This window comes from Staurois parvus, unplaced genomic scaffold (genome assembly GCF_062004578.1).
Source record: "Staurois parvus isolate SC_StPar_1 unplaced genomic scaffold, SC_StPar_1.0 ptg001581l, whole genome shotgun sequence".
Lineage (NCBI taxonomy): Eukaryota > Metazoa > Chordata > Amphibia > Anura > Ranidae > Staurois > Staurois parvus.
In genome coordinates this window covers 50,686-77,500 of record NW_028319377.1, presented here as the reverse complement: position 1 = coordinate 77,500, position 26,815 = coordinate 50,686, and the positions used below count along the sequence as shown (strand labels likewise).

The following is a 26,815-nucleotide window of genomic DNA, read 5'->3' as shown; positions in this document are numbered from 1 at the left end:
CTTGCCTTGTCCACCCACAGCTGTGTCCTCCTGCCGTGTCCACCCACAACTGTGTCCTCCTCCTGCCGTGTCCACGCACAACTGTGTCGTCCTCTTGCCGTGTCCACCCACAACTGTGTCCTCCTCTTGCCGTGTCCACCCACAGCTGTGTCCTCCTGCCGCATCCACCCACAGCTGTGTCCTCCTGCCGCATCCACCCACAGCTGTGTCCTCCTGCCGCGTCCACCCACAACTGTGTCCTCCTGCCGCGTCCACCCACAACTGTGTCCTCCTGCCGCGTCCACCCACAACTGTGTCCTCCTGCCGCGTCCACCCACAACTGTGTCCTCCTGCCGCGTCCACCCACAACTGTGTCCTCCTGCCGCGTCCACCCACAACTGTGTCCTCCTCCTGCTGTTTCCACCCACAACTGTGTCGTCCTCCTGCCGCATCCACCCACAACTGTGAGATAGGTGGTATTCAGGCTTTCACCGCACCCTCAGCACGCAGTCCACCATGTTTTTGTAGAACATCTCTCTGGACCTTTAACAAGAAATCTGAATCTGACGGATCTCTTCATTATTTTCATATGTTTCCTGAACTCCCTCTACGGCCCCAACAAATGGCCCTGAGTGGGTGAACATACAGTGGGTGAACATACAGCGGGTGAACATACAGCGGGTGAACATACAGCGGGTGGAAGCTCTGCAAGGAAACATTTGCCTTCGAAGCAAATCCAACACCTGGGCTTTTACAGCAACAAATGTGCTCATGGTTTACAGAGAAAACATTGGGAAGCAAGGCAGTGAAAGCAGGATAGGGACTCTAGTTGTAGCAAGGGGGGCGGAAGGAAGCGGAAAGTCCTCCAATAATATACTGTGAAGTACTGCATGGCTTTTCCATTAGCAGAAGGTGATAAAGTATGTGAAGAATCACCAGGAGGGGCGGTAATATGGGGGTTTATTCTCGGGGCTGAGACTTGTTCCTATATGTCTGTGGACAGCTGGGCTTATGGAGCTTCTTCCTTATCTACCATTTCTAGGATGTTTATTAGACATGATTGGCGAGTCATCTGGATTTATTATTTGCCCACATTCATGTAGATCAGGGGTCTCCAAACATTCTAAACAAAGGGCCAGTTTATTGTTCTTCAAACTTTAGGGGGCCCGGACTGTGGCCACTGGGAGTAGAAAGATCCTGACATCAGTGGGAGGAATTGTACCCTTTCGTTGGTGTCATTGGAAGGAGTTGATGGAGAGACCTCTGATGAGATTGAGGGGGTCTCTGATACAATTGCGGGGTCTCTGATGCGATTGGTGGGGACTCTGATGCGATTGGCGGGTCTCTGATGCGATTGGGGGGGCCTCTTATTAGATGGAGGGGGACCTCTAATGCGATGGAAGGGGACCTCTGATGCGATGGAGGGGGACCTCTGATGCAATAGGGGGAACCTCTGATGCGACGGAGGGACCTCTGATGTGATAGGGGGACCTCAGATGCGATGTGTGGGGACCTCAGATGCGATGTGTGGGGACCTCAGATGCGATGGGGGGCATTTCTGATGTGATGGAGGAGACCTCTGATTTGATGGGGGGGACCTCTGATGCGATGGATGAGACCTCTGATTTGATGGAGGTGACCTCTAATGTGATGGAGGGAACCTCTGATGCGATAGGGGGGACCTCTGATGCGATAGGGGGGACCTCTGATGAGATGGAGGGGACCTCTGATGAGATGGAGGGGACCTCTGATGCGATAGTGGGGACCTCAGATGTGATGTGTGGGGACCTCAGATGCGATGGAGGGGACCTCTGATGCGATAGGGGGGACCTTAGATGCGATAGGAGGGACCTCAGATGTGATGGAGGGGACCTCTGATGCGGTGGGGGGCATCTCTGATGTGATGGAGGAGACCTCTGATTTGATGGGGGGGACCTCTAATGCAATGGAGGGGACCTCTGATGCGATAGGGGGGACCTCTGATGCGATAGGGGGGACCTCAGATGCGATGTGTGGGGACCTCTGATGCGATAGGGGGGACCTCTGATGCGATGGGGGGACCTTAGATGCAATGGAGGGGACCTCTGATGTGATGGAGGAGACCTCTGATTTGATGGGGGTGACCTCTAATGCGATGGAGGGGACCTCTGATGCGATAGCTGGGACCTCTGATGAGATGGAGGGGACCTCTGATGCGATAGGAGGGACCTCAGATGCAATGGAGGGGACCTCTGATGTGATAGAGGGGACCTCTGATTTGATGGGGGTGACCTCTAATGCGATGGAGGGGACCTCTGATGCGATAGGGGGGACCTCTGATGAGATGGAGGGGACCTCTGATGCGATAGGGGGGACCTCTGATGCGACGGAGGGGACCTCTGATGTGATAGCGGGGACCTCTGATGCGACGGCGGGGACCTCCTATGTGAAGTTAGCTCATCAAGATGGTCGTGTACATTGTTCCAGGCTCAGGTTTCCCATTAATAAGCAACATTTACATGTTTACATTGTGGGATTCCTCGAGATCTTTCATACTTTTAAAGGTTGCCAAGACTCTGAAAAAAGGTTGAGGAACACCGTCCTCAAATATTTATAGCACGTTCTGTTGGCCTGGCTCTGCACACATAAAGGGTTGCGTCTTGATCCGGCTGTCAGGAGTGTTCAGTCTTTGGAGGTCACAGCGATCTGTCATGTCTCTCTCGGTACGTATCTAGGCGGAAGCTGAAGATAATTGAAGTTTTATCGGGTTATTTTCTCCCCAAGCCACAGCTGCCGTATTGATCACTCAACATTTGCAGTACAGACTGTCTCAGACCCGCCGTACCCGCCTGCCAATCGTCTCCCAGCAGGAAGGGTTGACATAAATCGTTGTCCACCCCGAGCTCTGCCGATGGTCCCCGGTGATAATGTCCTAGCTTCATTACAATAAATTCCTGGCTAATATCATTTCCCCGTCTCCACTATTAGATTTACTCCCCGTCACCGGCAGAGAGTGGAGAGAATTAATGAGCTGCTGGCCGAGTATAGTCATTCCTGGACCTTTAATTGTATTGTCTATCCTCGAGTGATACGTCTTCCAGGATCCCGAGGAGCCGTCGTATACAAAGAGCCGCATTCTGAGCGTTCATCTCTGGGGCTGTCCAATCAATACGGCAATAGCCAGGCGCTGCATTGTTCTCCGCTACTCATCATTCTATTTCTTCACCAATTTTCCTGCCTTTTAACCGGCCTAGAAGTGTCCGTCCGCAGAGAGTGCCGGCCTAGAAGTGTCCGTCCGCAGAGAGTGCCGGCCTAGAAGTGTCCGTCCGCAGAGAGTGCCAGCCTAGAAGTGTCCGTCCGCAGAGAGTGCCGGCCTAGAAGTGTCCGTCCGCAGAGAGTACCGGCCTAGAAGTGTCCGTCCGTAGAGAGTGCCGGCCTAGAAGTGTCCGTCCGCAGAATGTGCCGGCCTAGAAGTGTCCGTCCGCAGAGAGTGCCGGCCTAGAAGTGTCCGTCCGCAGAATGTGCCGGCCTAGAAGTGTCCGTCCGCAGAGAGTGCCGGCCTAGAAGTGTCCGTCCGCAGAGAGTGCCGGCCTAGAAGTGTCCGTCCGCAGAGAGTACCGGCCTAGAAGTGTCCGTCCGCAGAGAGTGCCGGCCTAGAAGTGTCCGTCCGCAGAGAGTGCCACTCTTCTCTACAGGGATCATGTCAGCGGTCTCCAAACAGAAGTCCGGGGGCCAGATGCACCCTTTGCTTGCATTTACTCTGCCCTGGAGGCACTATTCTCCCCACTGATATTAACAATGGGATGTAATCCCTCCCACTAACACCAATGATGGGACACTATTCCTCCCACTGACACCAATGATGGGGCACTATTCCTCCCACTGACACCAATGATGGGGCACTATTCCTCCCACTAACACCAATGATGGGGCCCTATTCCTCCCACTGACACCAACAATAGGACACCATTCCTTCCACTGACACCAAGGATGGGACCCTATTCCTCCCACTGACACCAACAATGGGACACCATTCCTTCCACTGACACCAACAACGGGACACCATTCCTTCCACTGACACCAAGGATGGGACCCTATTCCTCCCACTAACTCCAACAATGAGACTCTATTTCTCCCACTGACACCAACAATGGAACACTATTCCTCCCACTGACACCAACAATGTGACACCATTCCTTCCACTGACACCAACGATGGGAAGCTATTCCTTCCACTGACACCATTGATGGGACACTATTCTTTCCACTGGCACCAATGATGGGACACTATTTCTCTCACTGACACCAAGGAAGGTACACTATTTCTCCCACTGACACCTATATTGGGGCACTATTCCTCTCACTGACACCAACAATGGACCACTGTTCCACCCATTGACACCAACAATGGGACACTATTCTTTCCACTGACCCAACAATGGGGCAATATTCCAACCACTGGCCATATTCCTCCCGCTGACACCAACGATGGGACACTATTCCTCCCACTGACACCAACAAAGGAACACTATTCTTCCCACTGACACCAACTATGTCACATGTCCCAGAAGACTACGGAGAGGGGGGAGAGAGCTTCCGCTTCCGATCGCTTAGACCAGTGGTCTCCAAACTGTGGCCCTTTGCTTGCTTTTATCCGGCCTCTGGGGCACTATTTCATCCACTGATACCAACAATGGAACGAAATTCCCTCCCCTGACCCCAATGAAGGGGTACCATTTCTCCCAATGACACCAACAATGGGGCCCAACCATGGGGTACAATTCCTTCCAGTGACACCAAAAATGGGGCCCAATGACACCCATGATGAGGAACAAAGAATGGGGCACTATTCCTTACACTGACATCAAAGATGGGGCATTTTTTACCCCACTGACGTTGGGACCTTTTCTACAACCAATGGCTCCAGTCCGACCCCCCTAAAAACTGAAGGACATTAAACTGTCCCTTTGCTTAGAAAGTTTGGAGAACCCCTAGCCTAGGCGGTTGCAGCGGGAGTGGGGGCGGGTACCTGTCAAACACATTTCGAAAACCCCAACTCACCCGTTCCTTCATCAGAGAGTGGCTATACATGTAGGTGGGTGCTGTGCAGTGACCATCAGCTGGAGCCGAGGGGCATTAGAAGGGAGAAGTGTCACCGGCACACCAAAGTACTCCAATATGGGTCCAAACTTTTAATAAGCAATCATTGGGCAGCACAGCGGCTAAATGGTTCGCACTTCGCCTGGCAGTGCTCGGGTCGTTGGTTCGAATCCCAACCATGGGATCACCTGCCTGGAGTTTGCATGTTCTCTCTGTACCTGTGTGGGTTTCCTCCAGGTACTCCGGTTACCTCCCACACTCCAAAGACATGCAGGTAGCTTATAATTGGCTCCTGTCTACATTGGCCCTAGTATGTGTATGTATGAATGTGAGTTAGGGACCTTAGATTGTACACCCCTTGAGGGTTAGGGACCTTAGATTGTACACCCCTTGAGGGTTAGGGACCTTAGATTGTACGCCCCTTGAGGGTTAGGGACCTTAGATTGTACACCCCTTGAGGGTTAGGGACCTTAGATTGTACGCCCCTTGAGGGTCAGGGACTGATGTGAATGTACAATATATATGTAAAGTGCTGCGTACATTGACGGCGATATATAAGTACCTGAAATAAATATAGTTACAGCAAGAACAACGTTTCGGAGTCCCGCAGGACCTCTTCATCAGGCACGTGACGGAAAATAGGTCTCTGAAACGTTGCTCTTGCTGTAACTATATTTATTTATTTTAGGTACTTATATTGCGCCGTCAATTTAAGCAGCACTTTACATATATATTGTACATTCACATCAGTCCCTAACCCTCAAGGGGTGTACAATCTAAGGTCCCTAACCCTCAAGGGGCATACAATCTAAGGTCCCTAACCCTCAGGGGGGTACAATCTAAGGTCCCTAACCCTCAAGGGGCGTACAATCTAAGGTCCCTAACCCTCAGGGGCGTACAATCTAAGGTTCCTAACCCTCAGGGGGTGTACAATCTAAGGTCCCTAACCCTCAGGGGGCGTACAATCTAAGGTCCCTAACCCTCAAGGGGCGTACAATCTAAGGTCCCTAACCCTCAAGGGGCGTACAATCTAAGGTCCCTAACCCTCAAGGGGCGTACAATCTAAGGTCCCTAACCCTCAGGGGGCGTACAATCTAAGGTCCCTAACCCTCAGGGGCGTACAATCTAAGGTCCCTAACCCTCAAGGGGCGTACAATCTAAGGTCCCTAACCCTCAAGGGGTGTACAATCTAAGGTCCCTAACCCTCAAGGGGTGTACAATCTAAGGTCCCTAACCCTCAGGGGGTGTACAATCTAAGGTCCCTAACCCTCAGGGGGTGTACAATCTAAAGTCCCTAACCCTCAGGGGGCGTACAATCTAAGGTCCCTCACCCTCAAGGGGCGTACAATCTAAGGTCCCTAACCCTCAAGGGGTGTACAATCTAAGGTCCCTAACCCTCAGGGGGTGTACAATCTAAAGTCCCTAACCCTCAGGGGGCGTACAATCTAAGGTCCCTCACCCTCAAGGGGCGTACAATCTAAGGTCCCTAACCCTCAGGGGGCGTACAATCTAAGGTCCCTAACTCACATTCATACATACACATACTAGGGACAATTTAGACAGGAGCCAATTAACCTACCAGCATGTCTTTGGAGTGTGGGAGGAAACTGGAGCGCCCAGAGGAAACCCACACAAGCACAGGGAGAACATGCAAACTCCATGCAGGAAGCGCCATGGTCGGGAATCGAACCCATGATCCATTTACTATATGACTGCTTAATAAAAGTTTGGCCCCATATTGGAGTACTTTGGTGTTCCGGTGACATTTCTCCCTTGGGGTACCTGTCAAAATCGGGTACCCGCTCCCCAAAGGTGCCAATTCCTCACGGGCAGCGGGGGATGGGGCTTTAAAGCAGAACTTCCCCTTTTTGGGTGGCGTTCCGCTTTAAGTCCTTGTGGAAGATGCAGCCGGGGATCAGTATTTGATGGACCTCCCGTCTGTCCCGGTTCAATCTCTCATTATCTGCGCACATTGAATGTAATTTGGAGATGGGGTCGCTCGGGGTCAATGGCGGGACGCAGATGAGCATCTTATCCTGCTCATTACAGGAGGGGGGGGGTCTGCTGGCTGAAGAGGCCATTTATCTCCATTTCATGTCGGTGTCACTGCACATTCGCTCCCTCTAATCCCTTGTGACTTTCTTATCGCAGAGAGCAAAGCCAGCCTGGCGGAGGACTCCAGAGCTCGGGACATCGGTGACCCCGCAGACTTGACCCTCCCGCCTGAAATGCCAATACTGATTGACCGTCACGCACTGAAAGATATCCTCGGAGCACCAAAATACGAGATTGAGGTAAAGGACCAACGAGAAATTGCACCATCTGCAGTGACTATTTTTTTTTTTATAGAGCTAATTGGTTGACCTTTCCCTTCACCTGAGACTAAAACTGACCGCAGATATTGGGGGGCGAGCGTGTGTGAGCGGTCTGATGCGGAATGATCGGTTTGTTCATTAAGGATCGAACTCCAGACAAATGGATAAATATACATAAAATAAGGGAGCTGCCAAAGGGCTTGTATTGCTGTCCATCCAGTTCTTAGAATCGTAATACTCTGCCAGATTGTTAGCACCAGACTGCCCGCCACCCTGTCGCAGTCCCGCTCTAAGTTGCTGATCACCGCCATTACAGTGTAGCGTCTAAAGCTGCGTAAATTCCAGTATATATACCATCGCAGATTTTTTCTTCTTGGAAAATAGGTTCAGGAACTCAACTACGATCAGAGTACGGGGGTGCGCTACGTATAGAGTGCAGAGTACGGGGGTGCGCTACGTATAGAGTGCAGAATACGGGGGTGCGCTACGTATAGAGTGCAGAGTACGGGGGTGCGCTATGTATAGAGTGCAGAGTACGGGGGTGCGCTATGTATAGAGTGCAGAGTACGGGGGTGCGCTACGTATAGAGTGCAGAGTACGGGGGTGCGCTACGTATAGAATGCAGAGTACAGGGGTGCGCTATGTATACAGTGCAGAGTACGGGGGTGCGCTACGCATACAGTGCAGAGTATGGGGGTGCGCTACGTATACAGTGCAGAGTACGGGGGTGCGCTACGTACAGAGTGCAGAGTACGGGGGTGCGCTGCGTATACAGTGCAGAGTACGGGGGTGCGCTGCGTATACAGTGCAGAGTACGGGAGTGCGCTACGTATAGAGTGCAGAGTACGGGGGTGCGCTACGTATAGAGTGCAGAGTACGGGTGCGTGCTACACTTCTGTGTCAAAAAAGGTCCAAAAACGCCGGTTTACGTAAACCTGTCCAATATTAATAACAGAGATATGTTCAGGAGATCTCATGCCCCTCCTTGGACTTGACTCGGTGTGCCTGCGCTTTTTACCAAGTCGCTAAATCCCTGCAATTCATCTTTACGGCTCGGTTCACACCTACAAGCACGGACACGTTTCTGTGCATCGGCAGCCCTACACGTGAGAAATGCGGAAAAGAAGCCCGTGACCATTCCACAAAAAACGCACCACACCGAGCCGCATGGTGCAGGTTGGCGCACGTGGAACGCACTCATTTACAGGGAAGCCATTAATAATGGCACCGACGCACATTTGCTAATGGGCAGCGCATGACGTTCTGTGCGTTCCTAAAGCCTGCGGTTGTTATCTCATCTGTTAGAGCGCTAAAGGTATCCTATCAGGTTTGTGCGATTCCAAATTCCCGGGGGGGGGGGGAGGGGGGGTCGTCCCAGGAGAATTCTCAGCTATTATGCCAGCCAGCTCCCAGAAGGCCTGTGGCTGGCACTCTGCGTCTGGCCTCTTGCGGTGCAGACAATGCGGTGCATCGGTGGGGGGGGGGGGGGGGGTTGATGCTACGTGGTGTGACACCTGGAAGAATTATTGTATCCGACACCATGATGAGTGAAAGTGCTAAGCGGATTAAGGAGTACAGAACTGCATCCGAAACAAGCGTCCTTTGTACCCTGACTCTGGGGGGGCCTATTATAGGGGAACCCCTCCCACCACCACCGCCGCCGCCTGCAGGGATGATATTGTTGTTCTGCCACATGACAGGGGACTCCAGTGTTGACTTGTTGCAGGAGAACAATGGAGCGAGCGGATACACTGACAGCGGAGGGAAGATGAATGGACGGGCGGGCTCTGCCTTTCTGTGCTGGAAAATCTTCACATCCGCTGGCTCGGCACTGATTGGGTGGCTGGTGGAGCCTGTAAAGCCGTAGTCCCCGTATATATTATACTTCATATATTATACTGCTTTGTGTAACCAAAATACATTCCACTTTTTTTTTTTGCTTTTGTCATTTGGTTTTAATTTTTGATACATTTTATGAGTTTTTCACTTATAGCCATGGATCACTTCCATACACGGGTCACATTCCGAACGAATGTTCTTTAGAAAATCGGAAATTCTGTGCGCGATGGCGCCACCATTGATTTCCAGATTCAACCAACCAATCCTTCAATGTCTCCTCATGTTATTTATTATTTATTTCAGGTACTTATATATCGCCATCAATGTACGCAGCACTTTACATATATATTGTACATTCACATCAGTCCCTAACCCTCAAGGGGTGTACAATCTAAGGTCCCTAACCCTCAAGGGGTGTACAATCTAAGGTCCCTGACCCTCAAGGGGCGTACAATCTAAGGTCCCTAACCCTCAAGGGGCGTAGAATCTAAGGTCCCTGACCCTCAAGGGGCGTAGAATCTAAGGTCCCTGACCCTCAAGGGGCGTACAATCTAAGGTCCCTAACCCTCAAGGGGTGTACAATCTAAGGTCCCTGACCCTCAAGGGGTGTACAATCTAAGGTCCCTGACCCTCAAGGGGCGTAGAATCTAAGGTCCCTAACCCTCAAGGGGGGTACAATCTAAGGTCCCTAACCTTCAAGGGGCGTACAATCTAAGGGCCCTAACCCTCAAGGGGCGTACAATCTAAGGGCCCTACCCTCAAGGGGCGTACAATCTAATCCCTAACCCTCAAGGGGCGTACAATCTAATCCCTAACCCTCAAGGGGCGTACAATCTAAGGTCCCTAACTCACATTCATACATACACATACTAGGGCCAATTTAGACAGGAGCCAATTCACCTACCAGCATGTCTTTGGAGTGTAGGAGGAAACCGGAGTACCCAGAGGAAACCCACTCAGGCACAGGGAGAACATGCAAACTCCAGGCAGGTGGTGCCATGGTTGGGATTTTAACCAGTGACCCCAGTACTGCCAGGCGGAAGTGCTAACCCTTTAGCCGCTGTGCTGCCCATAGTTGCTACAGAAAAGAATTTTCTTTCCAGGTCACAGCTTTATATTTCCCGCACGGTTCTCCCATCAATGATTCAAAATTCGTTCATTTTTCAAATAATTTCCAGCACACCCGATCAATCAAATTTGACAGTCACACGAAAATGAATTCCAAACAAATTTTCTTTAGAAACCGGAAATTTTGTGCGTTTTGTAATCCAATGGCGCCACCGTTGATTTCCGAATTCAACCAACAAAGCCTTCAATGTCTCCTCGTGTTGCTACAGAAAAGAATTTTCGTGGCCAAGAATTTTCCTTTCTTTCCAGGTCACAGCTTTATATTTCTTGCACGGTTCACCAATCATTGATTAAAAATTCGTTCGTTTCTCGAAAAATTTCCAACACTCAAATTCGATGGTCGCACGAAAATCGGCCATTTCTGTGACCCACTAATGGTGCGAAATTAGAACGAAAATTCTTAGGAGAGATTTTCGAAAGAAAATTCTTTCTGAATTCGACCCGTGTAAGTCCTCGCGCACACGGGACGGTTTTACAGCGGCTGTTTTTGGCTTTTGACGGTTTTTTCTACAGCCAATAAACCCCCCCAGCATGTTATCCTCGGTGTCCATACACACATAGATGGGAATCAACGTTTTTTGACTGGGACGATTTTTGGCTGGAAATAAACCCAGAACTAGAGGAGTTTTTTAGCTGTAAAAACGCTCTAATGCTGGTAAATGCCGTAAGCCGCACGTTATATGTAGGCTACCTTCAGGTGATTGGACACTGGCAGAAAAAAACTTAGCTAGGGCCGCCCCCAATGCATGCTAATATAACCCCACCCACTCCATTTTTAAATTGTCTCCTTGTCTGATCTTCAGCTCTTCTTTTCTCTTCAGCTGTTCAAAGTCGAGACTTTATAAAGCTTGTCTCAGCTTTCAGAAAACAGGAGGCGGAGAGCTGAAATGACACTGCAAAGCTCAGTGAGGAGAGCTCTGAGAGCAGATTGGAGGGAAGAGACACGCCCCCCTTCACACAGCTCACAGGAACAGAGGCTGTCAGTCACAGGCTGTGTGCTAGAGGTCCTTGCCTGTTACCCTTTTTCTCTATGGGTGTCATGGGTTATATGTAGGCTACCTTCAGGTGATTGGACACTGGCAGAAAAAAACCTAGCTAAGGCCGCCCCCAATGCATGGCAATATAACCCCACCCACTCCATTTATAAATTGTCTCCTTGTGTGTTCTTCACCTCTTCCTTGGTGCTGGACAGCCCTCCATAATGTGGAGTGTTGCAGATGTGAGGATGTCCGCATGGTGCGGGCTGCCTTGATGGAGCACCCCTCGGGGGGCGGGGCCTGAGCACCCTGCATTCACAGCTGGATGTCATCAAGAAGTCAAGCATTACAGGGCAGAGAGGTGTCCTTGTGGGGGACAGCTCCGGAGAAGATGTCAGCATTGCAGCAAGAGCTGCGTTCTTTACTTGCACTGGTGCAGAACTGCTAAAGTCAAATAAAATACAATAGCTGAAGAACTGGGCTTCAACGTGGGTGCAATGTAAACCCTCCATATACCCGGTCAGGTGCTGCACAGAGATGAAACAAATCCTCCTACATTAGTTGTCCCTGTTTATCTGCAGCCTTCTTTTCTCTACAGCCGTTCAAAGTCCAGAATTTATAAAGCTTGTCTCGGCTTTTAGAAAACAGGAGGCGGAGAGCTGAAATGACACACTACAGAGCTCAGTGAGGAGAGCTCTGAGAGCTGATTGGAGGGAAGAGACACGCCCCCCTTCACACAGGAACAGAGGCTGAGGCTGCCAGTCACAGGCTGTGTGCTAGCATTCCCTCCCTGTAACCTTTTTTTTCTTGGTGTCAGGAAAACGTGTGAGAAGTGACTCATGGTGATATCAGGAAGGAGGCAGTGGACAGAAATTGACACATGGGGGTTGATTTACTAAAACTGGAGAGTGCAAAATCTGATGCAGCTCTGCATAAGAACCAATCAGCTTCCAGGTTTTGTCAAAGCTTACCTGAACAAGCAGAAGTTAGAAGCTGATTGGTCGCCATGCACAGCTGCTCCTGATTTTACACTCTCCAGATTTAGTAAATCAACCCCATAGTGTTCTGGACTGAGACAAGTACACACTATAGAGGGATTTGCTTTGCTCATATTTTATGTCTGGGTTGACAACGACTATTCTTTTCAATATTAATTTTGGATCTGTAGGTACATACACATGACTCATGCTGATAGCAGAGGAAAGAGGCAGCGGACACAAATGACACTCAGTGCTCTGGATTGAGACCAGTACACACTATAGAGGGATGTGCTTTGCTCATATTTTATGTCTGAGGTTGACAATGGATTTAATTCTGCTAAATATTTAATTTTGGACCTGGGAGGTCTGTAGGTACATAAACATGACTCATGCTGATAGCAGAGGAAGGAGGCAGCGGACAGAAATGACACTTAGTGCTCTGGACTGAGACAAGTACACACTATAGAGGGATATGCTTTGCTCATATTTTATGCCTGAGGTTGGCAACGACTATTCTTTTCAATATTAATTTTGGACCTGGGGAGGTCTGTAGGTACATACACATGACTCATGCTGATAGCAGAGGAAGGAGGCAGCGGACAGAAATGACACTTAGTGCTCTGGACTGAGACAAGTACACACTATAGAGGGATGTGCTTTGTTCTTGTTTGAGGGTTACAACTTCTGTAAGTTGATCTCTTACATATAACCTATAAATGATGAGACGTTCCCTTGAAGAACTCTACTGGATTTCACCTCAGCCAAGGCAGTCTACTGGCCTTTCCATCGTTGAGGTATCTGTCCCACACAATGCTGCTTTTTTTTTTTTTCTCTGAAGTAAATAATCATCTTTAGAGGCAAAGAGGAAGTTCCCTTTAAGAAGGCTTATTTGCATTAACTTACCAGGAAAATTGTTTGACATCTCCCACCCCTTTGTCCTTCACTCAAGGAAATTCTTAATAATCACCCCAACCGTTGGCTAGGAAGTCCGCTGCAAGGCTTCTGGAGTACAGGACCCTCATTGACCGAAAGGATTTTATGGACCCAATCCTGCGCCTAATGATTCCTCACCCCCGACTGCAGACAAAGGCCCAGATGTTCTGGTGTCATGCAGGCGGGTGGGAAGGTATTATTTGCAGAAGCCGAACATGAATAATTAGAACCCATCAGCATATGTGAGCCAAGGGCTACGCTTCCACTTCTGTAGCAGTGAAATGACTTGGCCATTACCCTCCTGTTTCATTGTGGGGCTTTGTCCATCCTGTAGGTGTTTGAGAGGCTGAACCAGCCCGGTGTGGCCATTGGACTGGCCTGGACTCCGCTGGGAGGAGAGATCATGTTCGTGGAGGCCAGCCGTATGGACGGGGAAGGGCAGCTTACCCTCACTGGGCAGCTGGGCGACGTCATGAAGGAGTCGGCTCATCTTGCCATCAGCTGGCTTCGCAGCAACGCTAAGAAGTATCAGCTGACCAATGGTAAGCAGGAACCTTGTGGCTTATGATGTCTTGTGCCTAATCCAGAAAGCAGTGACTGGGAGAGGGTGGAACACCACCGGATTATGCTACTGCTAGTATGAGGGGGTGAGAGACTGGGAGAGGGTGGAACACCACCAGATTATGCTACCGCTAGTACGAGGGGATGAGAGACTGGGAGTGGGTGGAACACCACCAGATTGCCTACTGCTAGTATGAGGGAGTGAGAGACTGGGAGAGGGTGGAACACCACCAGACTGTGCTACTGTTAGTATGAGGGGGTGAGAGACTGGGAGAGGGTGGAACACCACCAGATTGCCTACTGCTAGTATGAGGGAGTGAGAGACTGGGAGAGGGTGGAACACCACCAGACTGTGCTACTGTTAGTATGAGGGGGTGAGAGACTGGGAGAGGGTGGAACACCACCAGATTATGCTACCGCTAGTACAAGGGGATGAGAGACTGGGAGAGGGTGGAACACCACAGACTGTGCTACTGTTAGTATGAGGGGGTGAGAGACTGGTGGTGTTCCACCCTCTCCCAGTCTCTCACCCCCTCATACTAACAGTAGCACAGTCTGTGGTGTTCCACCCTCTCCCAGTCTCTCACCCCCTCATACTAAAAGTAGTACAGTCTGGTGGTGTTCCACCCTCTCCCAGTCTCTCACCCCCTCATACTAACAGTAGCACAGTCTGGTGGTGTTCCACCCTCTCCCAGTCTCTCACCCCCTCGTACTAGCAGTAGCACAGTCTGGTGGTGTTCCACCCTCTCCCAGTATCTCACTCCCTCATACTAGCAGTAGGCCATCTGGTGGTGTTCCACCCTCTCCCAGACTGTGCTACTGCTAGTATGAGGGGGTGAGAGACTGGGAGAGGGTGGAACACCACCAGATTGCCTACTGCTAGTATAAGGGAGTGAGATACTGGGAGAGGGTGGAACACCACCAGACTATGCTACTGCTAGTAAGAGGGGGTGAGAGACTGGGAGAGGGTGGAACACCACCAGACTGTGCTACTGCTAGTACGAGGGGGTGAGAGACTGGGAGAGGGTGGAACACCACCAGACTGTGCTACTGCAAGTACGAGGGGGTAAGAGACTGGGAGAGGGTGGAACACCACCAGACTGTGCTACTACTAGTACGAGGGGGTGAGAGACTCCCTACCTACCCCCCCCCCCCCCCATGACCATTTTATTATGTGCAATGGTTGGCAAAATATTTTTTTCTTTTTGAAGTTTGTATGTCCGAGCCGTGCAGCACACGGACTCCGCAGACGCTGCGCCTGTGACATGACCACCGCATCCTCTTCTCTTGCAGCGTCTGGCAGCTTTGATCTCCTTGACAACACCGACATTCATCTGCACTTTCCAGCTGGGGCCGTCACAAAGGATGGTCCGTCTGCGGGCGTTGCCATAGTAACCTGCCTCGCCTCGCTCTTTAGCGGCAGACTGGTGTCTTCAGATGTTGCCATGACAGGAGAGATCACATTGAGGGGACTCGTCTTACCTGTAAGTCGCACGCCGGGGGGGAGAGGGGGGTATTCCTTCATCAGAGCCTAAAACTGCCCCAACCAGGTTCACATTGTCATTTTCAGTTCATAACCACTTTAGGTGCCCAATCAAATCGCATGGCAAGTCGCACCCTATTGCTCGCAATGTAAGCGGTCACATCGGTGCGGCTCCTGTTTGGTCGGAGCCACACCAATTTCTATAGTGACTCCAGATGCGACTTCCATAGATGTCTGTATCTTGCAAGCCGCGGATGTCTCACAAGTCGGAATGAAATCTGACTTTGAAATCGTGGGGCTTCATGAAGTCGCGCGATTTCAAAGTCAGATCAGCTTGACCGGGAACTAAGACCAGGCCTATTGTGACACTTCTCACATGTATGTAAAAATCTGCACTTTTTTTCCAAGAAAATTATTTAAAACCCCAAAACATGATGTATTTTTCAACCAGAAGCGCTGGAGAATAAAATGGTGGATGTTGCAATTTTTAGGTCACGCAGTATTTGCACAGATGTTTTTCAAACGCACATATTTTGGAGAAAAAAAAACACTTTTGGGAATTTTAGTGCACACAATATAATACCCATTTGTTGGCATAATATAAAAGATATTACGTCAAGTAAATAGATACCAAACATGTCACACTTTAAAATTGCGCTTCATGGCACGGGGAACAAAGTGTACATTAACCACTTTCCGTCCGGCCCATGTATATAAACGGCTGGACAGAAGTAGTGCAGGGGCGGGTGGCCTGGAAGCGCACAGCTCCGTGATCCGGTGCCCGCTGTGTCATCCAGACACAGTGGAACACCAATCGTTGTATGGGAACTCTGTGTGAGGTCCCACACGTGATCACTGATTGGCCAATCAGTGATCACATGCAGAGTCGTAAGCAAGATGTCACTTCTGACCAGGGGCGGACTAACAACTCATGGGGCCCCCGGGCAATAGGGGATCATGGGGCCCCTGTGTCCTTGCCCAAACTCAAAAAAGCCTATGAAAAAGGTACCAGGGGCATCTCATGGGGCCCCCTACTGACCCCGGGCCCTCGGGCAGTGCCCGAGTTTCCAAATGGTCAGTCCACCCCTGCTTCTGACATCATTGCTTACTACGTGTGAAATCTGTGAATGATCACTGAGATCACATGGTACAGGGCCATTCACAACAGCCTTGTAGCATGTGACAAGCTGTGACCAATCACAGCTCACACAGTATTTCTCAATGGCTGCAAGAATGCAGCCAGAGAGAAGGAGAAATGATTGCTTTTATAGCCTTTATGGGTGTAAAAGCAATCAGTGTAAAAAAAATAAATCTTCATCACCCCCCAAACGTAGTACAGTGTCACCATGGTGACACTGTACTGTTAGGGTGATAGTATGTAAAAATAAAAACATAAATAATATAAAATTTTATAAGAAAAACACTTTTTTGAAAAAAAGTTTGGATTTTTTCATTTATATAGCAAAAAAATAAAAATCCCAGTGGTGAATAAATACCACCAAAATAAAGTTGTATCTGTCTCAAAAAAATGCTAAACAATTCATATGGGTACAGTGCTGCATGACCGCGCAATTGTCATTCAAAGTGTGATAGCGCTGAAAGCTGAAAATTGGCCTGGGGGGGAAGGGGGTGAAAGTGTCCGGACTGGAAGGGGGGGAAAGTGTCCGGACTGGAAGGGGTGAAAGTGTCCGGACTGGAAGGGGGGGAACTGTTCGTACTGGAAGGGGGGGGAAAGTGTCCGGACTGGAAGGGGGGGGGGAAAGTGTCTGTACTGGAAGGGGGGGGGGAAAGTGTCCGGACTGGAAGGGGGGGAAAGTGTCCGGACTGGAAGGGGGGGAAGTGTTCGTACTGGAAGGGGGTGAAAGTGTCTGGACTGCAAGGGGGTGAAAGTGTCCGGACTGGAAGGGGGTGAAAGTGTCCGGACCGGAAGGGGGGGAAAGTGTCCGGACCGGAAGGGGGGGAAAGTGTCCGGACTGGAAGGGGGGGAAAGTGTCCGGACCGGAAGGGGGGGAAAGTGTCCAGACCGGAAGGGCGGGAAAGTGTCCAGACCGGAAGGGCGGGAAAGTGTCCAGACCGGAAGGGCGGGAAAGTGTCCAGACCGAAAGGGGGTGAAAGTGTCCGGACTGGAAGGGGGGGAAAGTGTCCGGACCGAAAGGGGGTGAAAGTGTCCGGACTGGAAGGGGGGGAAAGTGTCCGGACCGGAAGGGGGTGAAAGTGTCCGGACTGGAAGGGGGGGAAAGTGTCCGGACTGGAAGGAGGGAAAGTGTCCGGACTGGAAGGGGGGGAAAGTGTCCGGACTGGAAGGGGGGAAAGTGTCCTGACTGGAAGGGGGGGAAAGTGTCCGGACTGGAAGGGGGGGAAAGTGTCCGGACTGGAAAGGGTTAAATTCTCCAAAGTCGACGTTTTAAAAGCCTTTACAGGTGACCAGTATAGAGTTACACAGGAGGTCTGGTGCTAGAATTATTGCTCTCAATCTGATGTTTGCGGTGATACTTCGTGTGGTGCGATTGCTGGTTGCGTATGTGTGCACAAGCAGGGGGGTCTGGGGAGGCGTGTAAAACATTTTTTTATTATTTCATTTTTTACATTTTTTTTTACATTATCTCTTTACATTTCTTTTTGATCAACTTTATTGCTATCACAGGGGATGTACAACATGGGCAGTGACAGGTCCTCTTTACTGAGAGATCTGGGGTTCATTAGACCCCAGATCTCTCCTCTGCACTTAAAACCGAGATTGGTTTGATCCGATGTTTTCCAAAGCCAGTAATGGCGGCAAAACCTAAAGTGACAAAATACTCGTTGCTTCTGGTTTCTTGGACCAAAGAGATGATCGGGAAGTTTTCAATCCTCTGTCATCTCTATGGTCAGCCGGTGGAACTGCTGGCTGCAGTCCATGGGCTTCCCAGTGGGACAAGAGAGCCCGGGAGGGGGGCAGAAAGGTGGTACCTCCTTCCGCCGCCTGTAAAAGTGATCCAGCGTTTAATTAGCTGCTAGGATCACTTTTATATAAAAACAAGTCCATCTCTGGCAAAAAAAAGATACCAGGATGATGCCTGTAGCTGCAAGCATCTTCCCGGTTGTACCCATCCAACGTACCGGAACATCACTGGGGCTGAAGTGGTCTGCTTGGTTACAATGAGCCAATGTAGATAAGGTCTAGTCTCTATTGCAGCCTGTCCTAACCTCTTCACCCCAGAGGAACCCTGGAAATAATTTTCAGGTCTCAGGGACCCCCTGGAAAGATTAGTCCATTGGGAAAACGCCATTTACATTGGTGGTGGTAAATGCAAAAAATGCCCCCCTTACAGGGGGGGATCAGATGGACACCGCTATAGTCATGGCACTCACATGGCCAAGTGTTGTTAGATCTGGAATTAAGCCAAGTGTTGTTGGACCTAGAACTAAGCCAAGTGTTGTTCATCCTGGAACTAAGCCAAGTGTTGTTCATCCTGGAACTAAGCCAAGTGTTGTTGGACCTACAGCTAAGCCAAGTGTTGTTGGACCTACAGCTAAGCCAAGTGTTTTTGGACCTGCAACTAAGCCAAGTGTTGTCGGACCTGCAACTAAGCCAAGTGTTGTTGGACCTGCAACTAAGCCAAGTGTTGTTGGACCTAGAACTAAGCCAAGTGTTGTTGGACCTGCAGCTCAGCCAAGTGTTGTTGGACCTAGAACTAAGCCAAGTGTTGTTGGACCTGCAGCTCAGCCAAGTGTTGTTGGACCTAGAACTAAGCCAAGTGTTGTTGGACCTGCAACTAAGCCAAGTGTTGTTGGACCTGCAACTAAGCCAAGTGTTGTTGGACCTGCAACTAAGCCAAGTGTTGTTGGACCTGCAACTAAGCCAAGTGTTGTTGGACCTGGAACTAAGCCAAGTGTTGTTGGACCTGGAACTAAGCCAAATGTTGTTGGACCTGCAACTAAGCCAAGTGTTGTTGGACCTGCAACTAAGCCAAGTGTTGTTGGACCTGGAACTAAGCCAAGTGTTGTTGGACCTGCAACTAAGCCAAGTGTTGTTGGACCTGCAACTAAGCCAAATGTTGTTGGACCTGGAACCTATGCCAAGTGTTGTTGGACCTAGAACTAAGCAGGCAGTATCAGATGGGAGATTGGTCAGCAAACAGCGCATGGAACCCCCTAGCCACCCCTGAAGGAACTCGGGTTGAGAATGGCTTCTGTATGGTGTCATTGGAGCCATAGACTAAGTATGGCCCCCTTTGTCAAAGCATCTCAGAAAACTTTGCAGCCGATCGGATATTTGGTGGCTCTCGCGCCTGCAGAACGTCTCTTGTGTCAGTGCGGCTGTTTTATTCTTTTCTCCAAACTCCCTTCGGCGTTCCATCAGCCTGTATGATTCAAATGTACCGCAAAAAGGAATCCTCACAGGAAGACGTCTATCCTCATTTCACCACAACTACCGCTGCCAAATCTTCCTCGCCTCCATCATCTCTGCTTTCTGCCATCACATTGTCAACTCTTTTGGGAATCTTCTTCGCTGCCAGTATTTCATGTAATTGGCCTTGTTATTACAGCCCCATATGTCATCAATTTGTACTGTGCTGCAGAAGAGGGTGCTGCCGTCTACCTCAATAATACGACTTCGAACACAAAGCAAAGTTTCCGATGTGACGACTGCCTGTTCTGCACAAACCCAGCCATCAGATGCAGACTATTGTTTCCTCAACTGTCATTTTCACGAGACTACTGGCTGTACAGTTTTTAACCCTTTTGCTGCCACATCGTACGGACCTGACAGCGGGGGGGATTGTAGACACATTCCAGTGAGGGGGGGGGGATTGTGTATAAAACAGACAGGTGGAAGCGGTTGGCTGCGTTGACGCCTAATTGCTACCCCCGTTAATGATGCCAACACCCCCCCCCTCCCCACGCATGCTTCCAGGCTTTGCTTGCCTATCTGCAGGCCCGGGGCCGACATGGTGGGTGCAGGAGAAGGAGGAGGGCAAGCACACATCCGCTCTCCTCCCCTTCTTGCTGTGACCCAGAAAGCGACGTGTATGACATCACTTCCGGGTCACAACTGTCACTTTTCTAGCCGGGAAGGAATGTATTCCAATGTGATCTACAATGCATTACATCCAGTGGAGCCCAGAGGAGACATTGGGGATCTTTGGACCCTGCATGTCTCATTAACCCCTTGGCGCTGGTGCCTCCCAGCCCTTTAAGGGTTCCAGAAGCCAGGAGGCGGGGCAGGATTTTAGGGTCATGTGACCGCCGTGATTCGCTGTCACAGCGGTCACATGATCGGGAAAGGTCCCGATTGAAAGAGGAGATCGGGACCTTTCTGTGAGCACCGAATGTGTGCGCTGGGAGCGAGCAGGGCGCGCGCTCTCAGTACATTTTTTTTTAATAGAACGCAAATGTGCGGCTGCTTGGCGTCTAGGCCCAAACGCCAGGAGGACACACATTTGCGTTTGGCCGGCGCCAAGAGGTTAAAGAGAACCTGTCACCTAAAAATCATCACATAGAGGACTTTGTCAAAAAAAAAAAAGTGAAGCAAAAAAATGTTTTTTCTCTATTGCAAAAAAAATAAAGTTACACCCAAGCACGTACCATCCCCCCAATAAAAAAATTTATTGAGGCCCCCCATATATGCACTTACAAACGTAACAGCACTCATCAGGGGCGCCTATGCATGAAAACGTCAATTGTGATACACGTTAGATATCGCCACTCACACCGGAGTGAGAGCAATGATTCTAGCAGCAGACCTCCTCCGTCACACTAAACTGATGACCTGTACGGGGCCTTTGAAGCGTCGCCTATAGAAATACAGAGTACTGAAGTTTGTCGCCATTTCATAGACGCACGCAAATGTAAGATTTGACATGTTGGGTATCTATCTACTCTGCATATTCTCTTATATTTTACCAAATTTGGGGTAATTTATTGCATTTGACCTAAAATTCACTTTGATTTGTTTTTTTACTGAACTTTTACGTTTCTTAGACCTTTGCGGTAATATCGCGTGACATAAAAAATTGGATATACCGCTATTTTATTCTCTATGGTGTCTGCTTTCAGAAAAATGTATCATGTTTGGGAGGTTTTGTGCCATCTTCAGGCCAAAAATTATTTTTTTCAAACTTGTGCAAAAAATGTAACAACGGCTCTGGCAGCGATTGTCAGGATTAAGGCTCAATTCACATCTGTGTGGGTGGTGCTGCTGTGGATCCACATGAAAATCTGTGCAACCGCACCACCCGCAGAGGAATGTGGACCCGCAGTCGGGTGCCATTCGTTCTAATGGCACGACGCCCGCACTGGAAATTGCAACCGTACTGGGAACCGATGATCCCACTGACACCAATGATGGGGCACTATTCCTCCCACTGACACCAATGATAGGGCAGTATTCCTCCCACTGACACCAATGATGGGGCACTATTCCTCCCACTGACACCAATGATGGGGCACTATTCTTACCACTGACACCAGTGACGGGGCACTATTCCTCCCACTGACACCAATGATGGGACACTATTCCTCCCACTGATACCAATGATGGGGCACTATTCCTCCTACTGACACCAATGATGGGGCACTATTCCTCCCACTGATACCAATGATGGGACACTATTCCTCCCACTGACACCAATGATGGGGCACTATTCCTCCCCCTGACACCAATAATGGGGCACTATTCCTCCCACTGATGGGGCACTATTCCTCCCACTGACACCAATGATGGGGCACTATTCCTCCCACTGACACCAATGACGGGGCACTATTCCTCCCACTGACACCAATGACGGGGCACTATTCCTCCCACTGACACCAATGATGGGGCACTATTCCTCCCACTGATACCAATGATGGGACACTATTCCTCCCACTGACACCAATGATGGGGCACTATTCCTCCCACTGACACCAATGATGGGGCACTATTCCTCCCACTGACACCAATAATGGGGCACTATTCCTCCCAATGACTGGGCACTATTCTTCCCACTGACACCAGTGACAGGCACTGTTCCTCCCACTGACGGGGCACTATTCCTCCCACTGACACCATGATGGGGCACTATTCCTCCCACTGACACCAATGATGGGGCACTATTCCTCCCACTGACACCAATGACTGGGCACTATTCCTCCCATTGACACCAATGATGGGATACTATTCCTCCCACTGATACCAATGATGGGGCACTATTCCTTGCACTGATACCAATGATGGGACACTATTCCTCCCACTGACACCAATAATGGGGCACTATTCCTCCCAATGACTGGGCACTATTCTTCCCACTAACACCAATGACGTGGCACTATTGCTCCCACTGACACCAATGATGGGGCACTATTGCTCTCACTGACAACGACGGGGCACTATTCCTCCCACTGACACCTGTGACGGGGCACCATTCTTCCCACTGACACCAATAATGGGGCACTATTCCTCCCAATGACTGGGCACTATTCTTCTCGCTGACGCCAATGATGGAGCACCATTCCTCCCACTGACACCAGTGACGAGGCACCATTCCTCCCACTGACACCAGTGACGGGGCACCATTCCTCCCACTGACATTGGGGCATTTTCTACTCCCACTGGCCACAGTCCAGCCCCCATAGAGTCCAAAGGACAGTTACCTGGCCCTTGGTTTGTGTGGAGACCCCTGGCTTAGTTGTCCTCATCCCACCCATGTGGTGTAGTCCATGGATACTCTCCATCCGGGTCATCACAGGGAACCTGTCCTGGGCTCGGTTCTCATCTAACCTCTTCTTCCAGGTCGGCGGCATTAAAGACAAAGTCCTGGCGGCACACAGAGCGGGACTGAAGCGGGTGATCATTCCACAGAGGAACGAGAAGGATCTAGAAGAGATTCCAGTCAACGTCAGAAGGGATCTGGATTTTATATTAGCGACCGCCCTGGATGAGGTCCTGAACGCGGCGTTTGATGGCGGATTCTCTCTGAAGAGCGGACCGGAGCTGCTGAACAGCAAACTGTGATACCACCTCCATCTCTCTCTGTACATGGTGGCCGTATCTCCTATCATGGTTCTGCTGCAGATTGCACCTTGGTTTTTTTTTTTTGTATGCAGGGCTGCTATTGGTTGAGTTGTAGGTGGAAAAGAGAAAAGTTATCACCTGGGCAGGGCCTATCCTTAGCTCCACCCACAAAACATCTACTAAGAAATGCTCTTAAAGCCGGATCCCGCCCAAGTTTTTTGTTTTTGTTGAACCTCTGTCAGGATTTGGGACTCCCCAAACTACGGCCCTCCAGGTGTTGAGGAACTGCAAGTCCCATGAGGCCTCGCAAGACTCTGACATCCACAGGCAAGACTCCCAGAGGCATGATGGGACTTGTAGTACTTCAACAGCTGGAGAGCCATAGTTTGGAGACCCCTGATCTGAGACATGGGGAAGATTTTCCTGTGTGGTCACCAGGATAAGTAGTGAGGGCAGAGGCATCCCTAGGGTTGGTGTCACCCGGTGCGGTAACACTTGGTGACACCCCCTCCGACGATCCCCGCAGAATGGATCGGATCTGCGGATGGAGCGTAATGGATCGCTCCATTCTGCGGGGATCATCAGCTTTCTTTACAACTTACCTTTTCTTGGAGCGGGTTCGGATTGAGCGGCAATATGTGTCTCCCATGTGGATATGTCCCCCCTGAAGCAACTGCGCATGTCCCGGTTTCAGGCACAATCAATTGATGATAGCAGTTTTTCTATCATCGATTGATCGTGCCTGAAACCGGGACATGCGCAGTTGCTTCAGAGGAGACATCTACATGGGAAACACATCTTGCCACTACACCAGTGTCACCCCACAGGATTGTCGGCATGCAACCTACATGGGGTGACACCGGACCCGCTCCAAGAAAAGGTAAGTTGTAAAGAAAGCTGATGATCCCTGCAGGATGGATCGGATCTGAGCATTGGGGAGCATAATGGATCGGATCCATCCTGTGGGGATCATCGGCTTGCTTTACAACTTATCTTTTTGTGGTGCGGGTCTGGTGTCACCCGATGCGGACCGCACCCCCCGCACCTGCCTCGGGACGCCACTGAGGGGAAATCTTAATATCGGGGACACTGCAAGTAACGGCCAGGACTGGCTCTACACAAGCCGGCCCAAACTATCTATTTCCATTATAAAATGATGCCGCCGCTGTGTTGGCTGTAGTAGAATTGGCTATGTACAGTAAGTGGCGCCATGTTCTGGCAGCAGTACCGTTCACTTCCGCATGCTGCCGCTGCAGTTACTGGCAGTTTGGGCTGAGTGATTCACTGCCAATCAGGAGAAGCCTTGTATTTTTATCACACATGAATTATGAATACAAGACTTCCTGTCATTGGCTGGAGTGGAAATTGTGACCTCGCCTGTCCACCTCGGCCAATCAGAAGCAGCCTTATAGTCATGGATAAAAGGCTTCTGATTGGCAGAGATCATCAGACAGGCTGTACCGCTCCCAGAACACAGCGCCGCTTACTGTATAACTAATGCTACTACAGCCCATGACAGCCCACACAGTGGCCGCAACGCTCTGTAATGGGCCAGCTTGGCCCGCACTAACTATATTTAAAGTGAAATTAAAACTGGAATTCTACTTTTAAGACGCTCTGATGTCCAACACATTTGGCTAAATGTCTCCTTTAATTTCCAGAAAGAAATTATTAAAGAAATGAAGCACTAAATTATCTGCCTAACATTTCAAGAGTGAAAAATGAATGTTTAATTTGCACATTACCTGGAAGTGAAATGTAATCAGTTCAGGAAAAGTACTGATAATAATAATGGTCGGCTCTGGTCCTGTGTATTATGTACTCATTAATTACATGTTGATGGCTCAGAGGAGAAACAAGGACAAATAATTATTTCAAATAAAAAATAAATTTACGACTTTAGTTGTTTTTTGTTTTTTTTGTTCCGTGATTAAAATCTACATCTCGTTATGATTTGTTTTCTCTGTGAACAGCAGTTGATTTACCTCATTATGGACCTTCAGTTACGGAAGTATCGATGGACTACAAGTGCAGGATGCCACCACACTACAGTGCCTGTACCGCCATGGAGGATGGACTTGTTTTGTTGTTTTTTTTCCATTCAATAATCTCTCTGAATGAATGAAGAGGCTGTGGGGGGGGCAGCAGTTTTAGGGCGGAGAAAAACGGACTGACCATGTTGCATGCTACATGTTAAATATGGGTGTAACATGAAACATGGTTTCGTTTTTGAAGAAAATTACCCCCCCCCCCCCCCATTACTGTGAATAAATTAAGTCTCGACTCCGCCTCTTTCCTGATGTCGACACTGACCAGGCAACAGCACAAGTCACATAAAAGGAAAAGAGGGCGCCACCATCTAAGTGTAGAAGATTTATTAAAATGTGAGCACATTTATCATTTTAAATTCACAAGTGACCCAGAGCTGCAAACATATCCTCATCACTGGCATCAGTGTAGCATAAATCCCGGGAGCCAAGATGACAAATGCCCAAATAGCAGAGAGCACCAGGCAAGCTGCTGGAAATAGTCCAATGGCTCCATGCTGTATAGCATTCATCTATTTTTAATTACGTTTGGTCCCGCCCAGCTTCAGATATCCTACATTGCCATTCACGCAGCTCTGAAACGCGTAGCCACACCCCACAGTGCGCAGAACTGCTGGCTGCTTCCTCACACCGCTGTGCGTTCCACGCCGACTCCATCATTCATCCCACAGCCACTTCCTGGTGTGATTCTGCATATTCCTGGCAGCTTCCCTGGTGACCTTCACTACTAAGCTATTTCCAGCAGCTTCCCTGGCGGACTCTGCTATCGGGCTTTTGGGCTCCCAGGATTTAATCCACACTGATGCCAGTGATGATGATATAGGGGTATGCTGGTATGATGGGGGCTCTGAAGGCTAGTACTGGCTGAAACAGAAACCCTAATTCCCCCAGGAAAACTAGAGGGGCCCAGTTCCTCCTGATTTGAATGGATCTACCTTGTCTGGCCGGGGAGGCAGAGAGTCCACAGAGCAGTGCCCCCCGAGTGGTTGCTCTTAGTAGCACCCTGCAGTGGGACGCTAGTGATGGAACCCTGCAGTGAGCATTAGTGTTGGTAGTAGTAGTGAAACATTAGTGATGGGACACTAGTGATGGTACCCTGCGGTGGGACATTAGTGATAGTACCCTGCGGTGGGACACTAGTGATAGTACCCTGCGGTGGGACATTAGTGATGGGACACTAGTGATGGTGATGGTACCCTGCGGTGGGACACTAGTGATGGTGATGGTACCCTGCGGTGGGACACTAGTGATGGCACCCTGCGGTGGGACACTAGTGATGGTACCCTGCGGTGGGAACGCTAGTGATGGTACCCTGCGGTGGGAACGCTAGTGATGGGACACTAGTGATGGTACCCTGCGGTGGGACACTAGTGATGGGACACTAGTGATGGTACCCTGCGGTGGGACATTAGTGATGGGACACTAGTGATGGTACCCTGCGGTGGGACATTAGTGATGGGACACTAGTGATGGTACCCTGCGGTGGGACATTAGTGATGGGACACTAGTGATGGTACCC

The 26,815-nt window shown here is 49.9% G+C and overlaps 1 protein-coding gene across 1 annotated transcript in view; it reads left to right on the top strand.

Moving 5' to 3' along the window:
* Nucleotides 1–25,150, top strand: part of LONP2 (lon peptidase 2, peroxisomal) — a 153,578-nt gene extending 128,428 nt beyond the window's left edge. Inside the window, exons 12-15 of the mRNA XM_089662888.1 lie at nucleotides 7,209–7,351; nucleotides 13,564–13,771; nucleotides 15,084–15,274; nucleotides 23,027–25,150. Of these exons, the coding sequence (XP_089519014.1) occupies nucleotides 7,209–7,351; nucleotides 13,564–13,771; nucleotides 15,084–15,274; nucleotides 23,027–23,248 (764 nt within the window). The 3' untranslated portion in view covers nucleotides 23,249–25,150. The remainder of the gene's footprint in view (nucleotides 1–7,208; nucleotides 7,352–13,563; nucleotides 13,772–15,083; nucleotides 15,275–23,026) is intronic.
* Nucleotides 25,151–26,815: the final 1,665 nt, after the last annotated feature.